The 14,683-nt window shown below is 37.2% G+C and overlaps 1 protein-coding gene across 1 annotated transcript in view; it reads right to left on the reverse strand.

Annotated features, from left to right (window-relative positions):
- Positions 1-14,683, reverse strand: part of MBTD1 (mbt domain containing 1) — a 55,537-nt gene that overhangs the window by 12,243 nt on the left and 28,611 nt on the right. Inside the window, exons 8-15 of the mRNA XM_012726655.1 lie at positions 9,852-9,969; positions 9,342-9,476; positions 9,008-9,096; positions 8,583-8,817; positions 7,892-7,947; positions 7,451-7,555; positions 1,836-1,983; positions 385-467 (exon numbers count right to left, since the gene is read on the reverse strand). Coding sequence (XP_012582109.1) covers positions 385-467; positions 1,836-1,983; positions 7,451-7,555; positions 7,892-7,947; positions 8,583-8,817; positions 9,008-9,096; positions 9,342-9,476; positions 9,852-9,969 — 969 coding nt within the window. The remainder of the gene's footprint in view (positions 1-384; positions 468-1,835; positions 1,984-7,450; positions 7,556-7,891; positions 7,948-8,582; positions 8,818-9,007; positions 9,097-9,341; positions 9,477-9,851; positions 9,970-14,683) is intronic.

Here is a 14,683-nt window from a genome sequence, read left to right on the forward strand (position 1 = left end):
AATATTAACACTGGTGAAAAGAATAATTCAGAACTTTATTGTCACTAAGAAAGAAAAAGAGTACGCAATGCAACCAAATAACATAATGTAACCCTAAAATTCCAAATAACTCTTTTAAGTATTGAAACATATGAAGGAAAAGCATTTAAAAACTAGTGAGGAAATTTATTCATTTCCATTTTCCTCAGATCAAAAATGAAACAAGATTTGAAAAAAGGCTTTAATCCCGGGGAAGTAAGACATTTATATTATTACTATGTACTTATTTCTATTAATTACCACTACAAAATATAAAGCAAAGACATTTTCATTAATACTGATTTGCATTTGTGAGGCAGAATGCTTCACAAAAGATTCTACAGTTATACCATCCTTTAAATTTACCTTGTTAAATAGTTTTACTGGTGCTGCAATGGAGCCAGTTTCCCTGAGGTAGTCAAACCATTTAAAAGGAAGTTTTGTATAACCTGCAAAAAATAACTCGTTTTAACTAACAGTTCATCTGTAATTAGCATAATATTAAAATGTAGGTCAGATGTGACTCAGTAATACTAAAAACTGAGATTTTAAATTATATGATAAACTTTAAACACATCCTCTAATACTCTAGCTGTAATTCCTCTATTTTACAAAGACTTCTTTCTTTTGAAAGTAGAGTCTCATGTAATGAATTATCTTACTGGAAAAGTGACTCTCTTCTCCTCATTTCCATCTACCACAAGAACTAGATGCTTGCTTTTTCAATCCTAGGCTTAAGGTAGCCTAGCTTTGAACACTTTAGAGTGGTATTTTTCTTCCACTGCAAGAAAGAAAACTGGCTAAACTATTTTTAGTTTCCCCCCTTCCTTCATTTTAAAAGAAAATTCTAAGATTCAGATTCAGATATAAAAATCAGGAAAGTCACTGGTTAAGCCAGAGAGCTATTTAAAGATATGCTTTCCTTTAAATAGTCACACGGTCATCTAAAGATAGAAACTCGCTTTCCCTGAAAGGCTAAAGTATGCGTTTTTTTTTTTTTAAGAGATTCATTTACTTATGTATACATGAGCTGGGGTGGAGAGCCAGAGACAGAATGGGGAATAGAACAGGCAGAATTACTGAAATAACCGCTGAGGGGACTAAGAGGTGTGTGTGCCAGGAGAGGTCTGCTGTGTCATGTGCTGGGAATGGAGCTTATGCTGCAGTGGCTGCTGCAGCTTCACTGTGCTGAGACCCAACCCCCTGTGCCACCAGGGAGGCTTTAAGGTATGCATTTTTAAAAAGAAGATTATGTATGTAATAGCCCACTAACCCTTGTAAGAATACAAGCTAGGGCCCTCCCTGGTGGTGCCGTAGGTTAAAGCACAGCACTACGAAGCTAAAGCCACTTCAGCATGAGTTCGATCCCCACCTGCCCCGGAGGTGATCCACATGGCAAGACAGACATCTCCTAACCCGCCCGCTGCTCCCCTCAGCAGTGTACTTCGTCAGTTGGCCTGTTCTGTTCCCCACTCTGTCTCTGGTGAATCCTCTCACTGCCCCTGCACCTCCGGCCTATACTCAAGTTCTGTATGCACAAATAAATAAATCTTAAAAAAAAAAAAAAATACAAACTATCTGTACAGGTGCTCAGGAAAAATTCTATACAAATACAATTTATTAAAGACAGCTAGAAAACAGTCATTTTTTAGAGCACCCTATACTATAGCCCTTGTTAAACACCTACATGTTTATACATACGTATCACATATACTACATATTCACACAGCAAGAAATCTAGGACTGTGTGAAATGCTGTAGAGAACATGCAAACAAAACAAGGATGGAAACTCAGTGGAAATACTAGGATGAAGTACCTCTGGGTGGAGTAAGTTCAATCATGTTAATTTCACAGAAACCAACAGGGAAAATGGAAGGGGAGGTTGCATGATAACAGAACCAGTCAGATCCATCTGCTGCTTCTGAGCCATCAATCCCAATCATTAGGAATCCGTCAGCCAGCACCTTTTAAAGTAAGAATCACAAGCATTAGAAATTCGATACTACTATTATAAATTGATCCTAAATTGACATTCCTTAAGAAAGGAAAATCTGCTAAGTCTCTTAGAAATGAAAAGCTTCTTTATTTGTTAAATAATGGAAATTAAATGAATAAATTTATGTAAATTGCAGTGTGTACCAGAAACAAAAACTGGGTAAGAGAGAAGGAATCTCAGAGGCTGGAGCAAAGTAGTGCCCAAGCTACAGCTGAAACTGCCTGCCACCCGCTGCCACCACACTGGTGCTCTTATAACTCAATCACTGAGTCTTGGCCAGGCTCTACCTTATTCAGTAATAACTTTCCTCCTTTTTCATGTATCACACAGATGAGATGTGCCAAGCCCTTTCCATCTCCACCAAATTCCAACTTTACTCCTTTCATGCTGCACAATTCCCTGGGATAGAAATTAAGGCCAACCTACATAAAGACCTCAAATGCCTTTCTTTGAACCTATGAAGCTGCTCTCTTCTCCTCCCAAAGACAAACTTCTGTATCTTGTACTGTCACCACCACTGGCAGCTGAATCACCATCTCTTGCAGTCTAACATCCTTCAGCTTCCATCACACATTTTAAAATACCTTATTCAGGAATAGTTCCTGTTTCAGATAAGACAGACCAGTACGATGAACAGAGTACTATGAACAGTACTCTTTTTATCCAGACACCCAATTCAAGCTATACACTATGTAACTCTTTGTGTAACAGGGTGGTCCCCAAGAAGAGGGGAGTTTCTAGGCTCCCTGTCCCACCCAAAGGTGGGTGGAGCTGAGCAAAGATGGGAAGAATCTGGAGAGGAAACTGAGGAGGAAGGAAGCAGGCTGGAACCAGAAGGAGACCTAAGGGAGGAGACCTGAGCAGAGAGAGAGAAACAGCGGCTCGTTTCTTGGTTCTGGACTGGTTAAAAGTGATGTGGGTGAAAGACCCATGGGGAGGTTCACTATGGCAGCGTTTATCTTGGATGTTTGATGTGGAAACTAGAGTCTTTGTCTTTTTTCAGTCCTTACCCTACCAAGTTACCTCCAAGTTTGTCAAACCTAGTGCCTTCCCCCCAAAACTTACCCTCCTCAAACTTCAACCTCCTACCAGTACCAGTAGTTGTTGATTATGCCCAACTTTTAGAAGCATTTTCTCCTAGACTCTTACTGTGCTACAGCCCCAGCTCTCACTTCTCTAATGAATCCTTCCACCTTTTTTTTTTTGATGACTGCCTTTTTCTTTCTATTCTGGTGATGTCATCCACACCCAGTGTACTTGAGTGACTGACTTTCCTGGACAATTCCTCAAGTCTTCTATTGAGCCTATCTGGCTCCCTGAGTCTTACCCTGTTCACTAAAGCAAGTTCTGGCTGCTCAAGTATTCCAAGCCTATATTAATTGAGTCCACATTATCTTTTAGTCTCAGTCTCCAGCTTCCTTTCTTCTAGTTATTTCTACTATATTGGCTATATACCATAACTTTCTCTTTAAGCTCAACAGCTTTGCTCAAGGCCTCTGGAAAGGACTACTCCACTTCATACGGGGTTCCTTTTTCCTTTTCTAATATAGTTATACAGTTATTTGGCCAGGGCTTATCACATGCAGACTGAATGAGCAGGACCCCCATCAAGAAAGAGTGAAAGAGCACCAACCAAGAGAGTGAAAGAAAACTGGTACAGACTCAGAGCAGAGAGAAGCTGTGACAGTGAGGGATACCGAGAGCAACATGGGTATTATATAAGCCTTCCCAGTTCCACCCCGGGCCCTTGTTGTTGATGAGATTGCCCACTGTGTCCTTAAGGTAACAGAGCTAGCCTGAGCAGGAACGTCTTTACTAGAATTTTCAACTCAACTAGAATTTTCAATGCAACTTGTCTGGGTCAACTGTGTGTGAACTACCTGACACTTCTTAAACGTGGCCTGTATTCTCTTCTCGATACTTTTGTCTACATTCTCTTTCAGGACACAGCTTCTTCTTGCATCTCTGTTGAGCCCAGATTTTCCCACCCTTCAAAATGAAGTTTCCATATGTCTGCTTTATCTTTTTCAAATGTGCTTTCTTCTTTTTTAAAGATTTATTTATATATGCACACAAGAGTTGGGATGTAGGACAGAGGTACAGGGGGTAGTGGTGAGAGGATTTATCAGAGACAGAATGGGGAGAGAACAGGCAAGATAGGAGACTGAAATACACTGCTGAGGGGAGCACTGGGCAAGATAGGAGAAGTCTGTTGTGCCACGTGGGTCAGCTCCCTGGCTGAGGTTCGAATTTGTGCGGCAGTGGCTACAGATAGCTTCATAGTGCTGCACTTTAACCCCTTGCACTACCAGGGAGGCACCTGTTCATCTTACCATGTTCGACAAAACTGTAAGCTTTTCAAAGTCAAAGCCAAACATGGCATGGAAAGTATTAACTAATTCTATTCTGAATGCTTGATACTCTACTCATCTGGCATTTAACTTTCATTTTACAAGCAGACCATATTACAATGACATCAGTTTCTAAATCAGGTATGATGATTCTGACAATCAGAATCACCTAGAAAACTTTTTATTTCTTTCCTTTTTAAATAAATTGATGTCTGTGTAACATTTCTTGTGATTCTGATTAAGTTGTGGAAATCAGTATCTTAAAGTGTACCAGATGGTTCTATTTTTTTTTTTAAGATTTATAGGCCAGAGGTGCTGGGGGTGAGAGGATTCACCAGAGAAAGAGGGGAGCATAAGAGAGGCGGGTCTACTGAAATACACTGCTTAGGGGCACAGCGAGTGAGATAAGAGAGGTCTGCTGTCCCATGTGGGTCAGGTCTCTGGATGGGGAATTGAACTTGTGCTTCAGTATCTGCTCATAAACTCAAACTGTTGAGACTTAACCTTTTGTGCCACCAGGGAGGCCCACCAGATGATTCTTAACCAGTAGAGTCAGGTAAATGGAGGACAGGGATGAAGCTAGTCTTGTTCAGCTGCAGGAGCTTAAACACAGGTGCCTAGGTTGGCAGCCATTATAACTGCTTTTGTTTCCATTGTCTTAAGGCTTTAAACTGTACTGAAATACAAATCACAATTTAAGTTACACCCCTACATAGGAAGTGTTTCTTAACCTTGGCAGTACTTGAAAATCACCAGGGAAATGCAAATGCTAGAGCCTCAACACAGCTGATGAAATCAGAATGAATGGTAAGAGGCGTGGTTACCTATGTGTTTGTTTTTAAAGTTTCTTGGGTAATTCTGATGTCTGCTGAGAACTGAGAACCATTCTCCTAGGTATTTTTATGAAAGTAGTTTAAAATGAATGAAGAAAATACTACCAAAAGGAATAAAAAGGCACAAAAAGAAAACTAAAAACTAAAGATACACTTGGTCTTGCTATATTCCTGTACTGGACTAGCTTTGACCATTGACCAGGAAGTAAATTAATACTGTTCTTTTTACTCAACATGTAATTCCATGATAAAGGTAGATGACTCAAGAAGACAATCTTGACAATAAGTATAACAAAAGAGTAACTATGAGAGAATTCAATTTTTGGGAAATTATTAGTAACCTCCTCAGTGAAGATTCAGATACATACACTTTATGTTAAAATAAATACACAAGGACATGAAGACACACAAAAAGGAAAGACATCCCCTGTTCATGGATTGGAAGAATTAACATCATTAAAATGGCCATTCTGTCAAAAGCGATATACAGATTTAATGCTATTCCAATAAAAATCTCATTGACATTCTTCAAAGAACTAGAACAAATATTGATAAGATTTATATGGAACCACAAAAAACCTCGAATAGCCAAAACTCTCTTGACTAACACGAAAGAGAATGGAGGCATCACACTCTCAGACTTCAAGCTATACTATAAAGCCACAATAACCAAAACTGCATGGTACTGGAATAAGAACAGATATACAGACCAGTGGATTCGAATAGAAAACCCAGACATAAACCCACAGGTTTATGGACAGCTAATCTTTGACAAAGGAGCAAATGGAATATGAAATGGAATAAAGAAAGTTTGTTCAACAAATAGTGCTGGGAAAACTGGGCTGCTACATGCAAAAAATAAAAATGAAGTTAGTTATTACTACCTTGCACCATGCACAAAGCCAACTCAAAATGGATTAAAGAACTAGACAGAAGACCCGAAACCATAAAATATCTAGGAGGTGGGCAAAACACTACATGACATACACCTCAGTAACATCTTTAAAGATATATCACCCAAACCAAAGATAGTGAAGGAAAGGATAAACGGCTGGCACAACATTAAGTTAAAGAGCTTCTGTACAACAAGAGACATTACAAAAAACAACGAGACTCCCCTACTGATTGGGAGAAAATTTTGCATGTAATACTAATGACAATGGACTGATCACAAAGATACACAAAGAGCTGATGAAACTCAACAAAAATAAAGTGAACAACCCCATCAAAAAATGGGCAGAAGAGTTAGAGACACTTCTTCAAAAAGGAAATGCAGACGGCCAACAGGCATATGAAAAATGTTCACCATCACTTGTAATAAGGGAGATGCAAATTAAAACTAAAACCACAATGATATACCATCTCACATCAGTGAGAATGCACACCTTAAAACAACTAACAACAAATGTTGGCGAGGATGTGGAGAGAAAAGAACTCACTGCTGGTGGGAATGCAAACTGGTACAGCCACTATAGAAAGCTGTTTGGAGGTTTCTCAATCTGCTAAAAATGGAGCTTCCATATGACCCAGCAATCTCACTCCTAGCTATCTACCCAAAGGACACAAAAACATGGACTCAAAAGGACACCTGTGCCCCCAGTTTATTGCTGCTCTATTTAAAATAGGGAAGGCGTGGAATCAAACCAAATGCCCAACAATAGATGCTGGATTAAAAAGATGTGGTACATAAACACATGGAGTATTATTCAGCAATCAAAAAATATAAACTCATGCCTTTTATAGCAGTATGGAGGGAGCTAGAAGGGATAATGCTTAGTAAAATAAACCATAAAGAAAAAGAAAAATATTGGATGGTTTCACACATAGCAGGAGCTTTTAAGGGACCGGGGAGAGAAAAAAAAAAAAAAAAGCAATTGGAGTAAACAAAAAATTAAAAACAATGAACAACTATAAACCACAGACATTTTATGGAGGTGGAGAGAGGAAACAGGATCAAAATTGGGGCGTGGTTGGAGGAGTACATGGAGCTATGGTGATGGCACAAGGGTGAACTGGTGGTGGAAAGTGCATTGGAATTTCAACCAAGATGAAAAAATACACAAAATGAAGAATGATGTTTTAAAAAAGGCAGATCAGACAATTTAAGATAGCCAATAAACATTTGAAAAAGTTTGACTTCATCAGTGATCAAGCAAATAATAATTAAAAAAAAAAAATACACGAGGGGCCTCCTTTTCCTATTACCTTAAAATCAGTTGCTAAAACTGCATTTTAGAACCTATCCTCTTACCTTTCTAATGGTTGCGACACATATTGTAGAAAGATTTAATGGATCAATAGCTTCCAATTTCATTCCTTCCTTGAACCATTCCCCACTCTGGTCTACTTCTTTTACCTAAAGAATTACATGAAAGCACACTGATTGTTACAAATGTTATCATTTTAAAGAATTAAAATATTACCGATTTGAAAAAGTTTACCAGGTGAGAATACCAAATGTTTTCTCCTACCTACCTAGTAGTATAACTTAAGCTTCCATTAGGGAATAGAGAATTCAGGCAAACAGAATTCAAGAATAATTATAATCAATAGTTGTGACACCTATGGATTACAAGGTCTTAATTTTTTTAAGTGAACATATGTAATTGTGATTTCCGTAATTTTAGGAAAAAACCCACAACCCTCTTTCAAACCTAATTTACAAATGAGGGTTCTTATAAAAACTTCTTACCTTAGCAAATAAATGTGGTGGTGTATCAAAATGTCCATCCTGTTTCTTTGTAATATCTACAAGGAAAAGTTACATACTAATCTGTCAGCATTTGTGAGAAGACCAAAAACCACGTTTTCTTTGAAGGTTTCAAACTCACAAGGTATGTATACTATATAAAACATGGCAAAAATACATGCCTTCTACATTTATGGTGAATAATATTCTTTAATAGTCTTTCTCTTCTCAAAGTACATGTGCTATTATTTTACTCAATCAGAATGTTGGTAATTCCCTACTTAGGGAATTAAAACTTTAGAAGTATGTTTTTAATGTGTTTAATATTAAGTCTAACCACATTCCTTGCTATTTTGATTAAAGATGAATGGAAAGGGAAAGGCTATCTTTAGGTCTTTCAAATGGGCTGGATAAGAAAAGTGTAATACATAAATGTAGCTGTGAACAAAAACGCATTATTTTTAAATCGAGAACAAGTGGAAGGAACCTAAAGGAATTAGTTAGGGTACTAGTATTTTGGTGTGAAACCTTTCCTAATTAAGGTAGAATAGTAAGGCAGCCCAGACTATTAGAATGTTCATTTTTGATCTATGCTATTCTGTTGAGGGGAAAAAACAACAACAACCAAAAAACCCAATAGTACAATCCAGCCCGAATGATATTTTCAACAGGAATACTTGTGACAGATGCTTACCAGATCTTTTGAATCGATGGCCTATGCTTCGAGACCAACCAATATGATGGATTAATGGGCTGTGCATGTGGCACCAGAAGTCATCTGTTCTATCTTCGCTCTCTTCATAGACTAGTCTTAATCGTCCTCCAATTACACTTTCCACCACTGCCACTCGTGTTCGACACAAATGTCTCTTGTCAACCACTTCTACTCTCATGCAAGGTTTGAAAGGATACTGCATACTCTCTGAAACCTTGAAACAAAAGCAGATAAAGACAGGACTTCATGATAGGGGCCTATGAATAATTTACATCATTTAATATGGCAATACTAAAAATACTGAGTTTCTTGATCATCTGGCTTACTAAAGAATTCTTTAAAGTTTTCACATTTTTGGCAGCTCTCATTTAAAATGTCAGATATTTCTAATATCCTGTCTTTACCTTTTGTGAGAAATCGGGAGGAAGTGTTTTGGCACCAGTAAGTCGTTTCACTAGAAAAGCTTTCCAGTTTGTATACTTATGCTGAATAGCTAAAACAGAAGAAATAACCAGTTACACGTTGCAAAGACTAGAACTACTTCATAAACTATGTGTTAAAAAAGTATCAAGTTTTCCTGCAATTTAGAGTGCTAAGATTCAAAAGAATAACAAAAATAGATAAAACAAGTTTTGTCAGTAAATAAATTATTCAAAACAAAATATATTTTAATTTCTATATTGCTCTCTCTCTATATATATATGTATAAATTATAGTAGTGTTAAATACTCTACTCACTTCTAGGAGGGACAAGAGGTTTTCCACTGGCTGCACACCAACCAACTGGATGGATATCAGAACCACATATATTGCACCAGAAGTCCAGACCAGAGTCATTTTCAAATCCTTCATATCTTAAAAGGGCATTATAACCTGAAACCAACAAAATGATAACCACATGAGAAAACAAAATGAAAGTAAACACATAGCATATGTATCATCAATACTAGTTTACTTTTGTTACTGTGTACTTTATTCCTTTTTTCAATATTTCAACTTTTTGTTCCATACCTCTTCCCTGGTGTAGTGCTATGGTTGCTTTTATGCTGTAATAGTAGAGCTGAGTAGCTATGACAGAGACTCTACTCCCCACAAAACTGAAAATACTTATTGTGTGGCTTTATACAATAAAAATTTCACCAACCTCTGCCCTGCATTGTATTTATTATTTATTTGGCAATACTTGCAAAATTTATCAATTTTCTTACAAAAGTTATTTTCTAGTAAATAATTATACATGCTTTTCACCTGCTAATTTTACTATTCCAGCAATCCAGAAGACTTTGGTAGGTAGGCTGCAGTCTGTATTGGGAACTTCTACTCTCACATTTTCTGAGATATCACCCCAGCAGGTCCCCATAGGTGCCTGTCACATAAAAATCATTAAATTATCATTCTTGTTAACAAATCTAAAATGTTAACAGTCTAAAACAAATCATTCAAAAATTAAGCATTACCATCAATATTGAAAACATTACCCTGAAATGTCATTTAATTAATTCATTTTTCTAAAAATATTATTATTCCCCTTTCACAGAATTTTATTCAAAAAGGCAATATCAGAGTCAAGCTCAAGATGAAGACAATTCACATGTATTACAACAGATCCATGTTGACTTCCAAATGCAATGGTCTGTCCTAATAAAAGACCCGAGCAGCAATTTTTGTAAGAGGTGAATCACAAACTTAACAGTAGATTTCACTAGATAAAGCTGACTTGAGAAACTCATTTAAAGTAAGCACTGAATGAATGTATTTTACCCTCTTATCTTAAATCTGGACACAGCAGAAAGAAAAATAATTTCAATCAATAATATGCTTTTCGATAACACAGGAGAAAAACTTTGTAATCTGTATTTTCAACTTAAGTTAAATTCTTTGAATAAATATATAGCCTGTTAAAACAGAGATGAGGCAAAAGCATAGGACAGAGTTAGTAAAAAGACAGATTTGAAGAGTCTTTGGAGACGCATACCATGATAAATTGTAAATAATTATTTTGAAATTTCTCATGCAGGAATTACAATAAGCAAAGAGAAAACTCTCAATGTTAGGCCTGGTAATGACTATCCTCCACAACAAATGGTAAAGATGGGACCCAAAAAACTGATTAAATGAGTATCATGAAGAAATTTTTCAATATCTAATAAAAACTCCCAAAACAGGTTTTCTATTTCATTTTAATATTTAAAATTTTTGAGGCAACTTATAATTATCTGGAATTTATGCAATGATTAATTAAATCAAACAAGTAAATTAGGCGTATAAGTAATAACACCACTAAAAAGACTCCGTGGTCCTTGAAAATCTGCTCTTTTCATTAAATATAATTTAGAACCTTGAGCAAAAAGGAAAAGATTAGGTGAGGCTATTAAAGACCCGATAATACAAACAAATCAGGGAAAGACCAAATCGCTTCAAAGCTAAAAGATGAGCAAAGACATCTAAGAATTACATGAACTAGCCGGTCTGAACACTGGGCAAGTATTTCATGCAAGGCCTCTCATATCTTGGTGGATACTAACCAGACAGGGGTTGATAGTCTAAAACAGAACTTGATCCTTATCCTCTAATAGTCTAAGTAATTTCTGGTGGAGAGGAAAATATGAAATAATACTATACTAGGGTAAGTCTAGAAATCAAAGACAACCCATTTGTTAACTACTGTATTATATTTATGACAAGCAATGAATACACCTTAATAACGTAAAAGACAGTGGCTTTTCTCTCTCACTTCTGATTCTACAAGGGAACATAAAACTATCTTGCTGAGCTATATAAAAAATAACACATCGATTACGACTACCTTTCTTTTTTAAAAGCAAAGACTAGACTCTTCAGGTTCTGCTACCTCTCCCTATATCATTCTAGACTGTAGGGCCATCCCTATTGCCAGCAGATCTGATCAGAAAAGGAGAGGCTGGAAGGAAGTTAGGTAACATGGATTTGCTGCTGTATGATAACACAAAGACTGAATTCATTTCTGTGAGGAGCACCCCATCAGAGCAGACAGATGCAGCAAGTGTACACACTGAATTAAGGTAGAATACCTAGCCCTCTTCACTTGGCTGCCAAATCTTGTGGATTGGTTGGTTTACTGCTGAGAAGAGGCGTGTTATGCTGACAAGCTGGGGTTAAGTTGGCACATTGCTAAGAGAATTTGGCATACAGGAATCCCTTCTGAACTAGATAGGAAAAAGTCATACCAACAGGGGAAAAAAGCCTTAATTGTTTGGAGCTAGTAACTTTTAGTCACATTTTATTAAGGGAAACAAAGTATCAGTATGCTCTCTTTAAAAAACAAAGTTAACAATCACTCTACTGGGGGGATATTCAATTTTCCTCCCTACAGTCTGGATTGGTATAGGAGAAAGTAGCAGAAAGTGACATTTGTTCTTGCCTGTAAGGTTGTGGTTCTGCTAGACCCTCTTAAACCAATCCATATGGTTCACTCTAAGAAAAAAAAAAATGAGCAAAACAACATAAAAGAGCACCACAGCATCTCGGAGTTTGTGCTCAATGTGTTGAAATAAGATGGTAATTTCACAGATATATCTGCCTGTTTGTTTCAAATGAATATTCTTAAGTGTGGAAGACTAAATGACCCAGGGCTTGACAGCCATCTTCATCTAAGTCATCTGTCTTCTCTTGCTGGCAGGAGGGATACCTCTGAAAGTCTGGATTGGCATAGCATGAACTAGCAGAACCATAATTTACAGGTAACAACAAATTTACCTTCCAGACTCAGGATGAGAGGTCCACCTCAGGCTCCTCCCCAAACCAGGAAGATCTGCTTCACCACTTCCTGCTCCAGGGCCACTTGTGAGGCTATTTGTGAGCGACTCTCCTTCCTGCAAGGTAAGCTGTCATCAGGTCCTGCAGGACACGGCCACCAAATGCTGAGGACTCCCCAGCACAAATGTATGATAACCTCCACCTGACTGTCCGTAAGAAAACAATTGAGTGGGAAGTCTAATTTTCTGTACTTGAAGAATATTCCCAACTAGTCCAAGAGCTCAGTGGTTAGTATTTAGACTCTAGGAGGGCTAATACATAGCACACATGATGCTTTGTGGCAGAAATAGATTTCCCTCCACAGATCCACCAACTTGTAACTTTGTGAGATAACCATCCACAATCTCAACTTAAAAAGAGCTTAAGCGGCAGAGGTTGGCCCTGATACTGCAGAGGTAACCAAGAACTACCTCTATAATGACAATGACAGATGTACAAAAAGCCACCACTAAAATGCCTAAAGACTAATAAGCATCTATTTAAATAGAGAACAGCTAGTAGAGAATGATGAAATATTTGACCAAAAAGGGGGAAAAAACCTTTACTGAAAATAAACTAGAAAGAAATTAGAATGCCAAAATACTACCAATAGAATTAGCAGGAAGCAGAAAGAGAAAAAAACAAACAACAAAAACCACATTTCTTCTTTCTCTAGAAGAAGCCTACTTACTCTTTGATACCAGAATCTACTGAATGGGGATGTGCAAGGGGAGTACACAGGAAAATGGGGCCCAAGGGGAGTTAAGGTGGAAGGAAACTATCTATAGATAAAGAACTAGGGAACAAGGATTCATCTAAAAGGCTCATAATTAAATAAAAGCAAGAATATTGTTTAAAAATCAGGAAATCCTGACAAAACTAAAAAACCACTTTAGAAACACACCAGAATTAAGAAACTAATCAAATTATTTCGACTTTCTTTAAAATATGAAAGCTAGACTGGTGATTTTTATTATCTTATAGTCTGTTACTTTTCTGAAGAAACCTATTTCGTGGCAACACTCACAAAAGCTAATTAGATTAAGCACTAACAAGTGCCAGAAATCAATTTGCTTTATTTCCATTACAAAGAAATTCTGTAATCTAGGATGATATACCAAAGGTCCTAACTTTAGTTAAAACGGACATATTTATCTTCAACTTTCCATGGAATCTTGTGGGGTCAAGGTCACTTTATAGATATTATTTTACTAATAAACACATTATCTGAAAAACAGATTATGAATTTTACTACAAACTACTGTTACTGCATATACACAGAGGAGTTTTTTGGTTTTGTTCTTAAATCCAAAAACATACTTATGCTACACATTGCCAATAAGTATGGATGACTTTTTCCCCTCAAGCTGGTGTACAGGTCAGGCACCAAGGAAGAGGACTAGAATGCCAGGTATATTTGTAGAGACATGATGTTAAAGCCTAGTAAATTCAGCTTTAAAGTCACAGCATCTGTGTACCAAAAAAAGGACCTTTTAAAAAATCTATAGAACCCACAACTATCTTCAAGGGATATTTCTGGTTTAGCAGTAACAGTATCACTAAGAGACAGAATATACAGTTCAGGTAACAAACCAAAGAAATTTGAAGTGTGTGTGTGTGTGTGTGTGTGTGTGTATCTATTACACAACTGTACAAACATTATTTTAGCTTTGGTTATGTGGCAGGTACATTTGATACTAGCACATTTTAGTTCACACTGTAACACTTAGGAAAGAAATGCTTTACCTGATTTTACAAGGCAAAAAACCAGGAACTAGGAGAGTTTCAATTTAAAAGACTACTCACTTAAAAAAGTTAACAGTGCTTTAAAGCTAATAGTTCTGGCCCTCCTTGATGGTACAAAGGGTTAAGTCTCAGCACTATGAAACTATCAGCAACCACTGCAGCACAAGTTCCATCCCCAATCTAAAAGCTGACCAACAAGGCACAGCAGACCTCGCCGGTCTCGCCCGCTACTCCCCTCAGCAGTGTATTACATACAGTCTTGTCTGTTCTGCTTCCCACTCTGTCTCTGGTGAACCCTCTAACTCCCACACTTCTGCCTACACCCCTGTTCTTGTATAAATAAAATAACTATAATAATGCAGCTAATGGTTCTTCATACATACAGATCAGTTTCCTTTGGTTAAATACAAGTTACTTAAGAGAAGACAACAACCTGTGAATTTAATTACTGTACATACAGTGCACCTAACTGGGACAGAGTATAGCAGTTTTATTTAGAGATTTTTATCCCACAGGATTGATATGGTACTGTTTTGGGAAGCTGTGAAATAAAGAAAAGA

This window comes from Condylura cristata, unplaced genomic scaffold (genome assembly GCF_000260355.1).
Source record: "Condylura cristata isolate star-nosed mole 26May11 unplaced genomic scaffold, ConCri1.0 scaffold00017, whole genome shotgun sequence".
Classification (NCBI taxonomy): domain Eukaryota; kingdom Metazoa; phylum Chordata; class Mammalia; order Eulipotyphla; family Talpidae; genus Condylura; species Condylura cristata.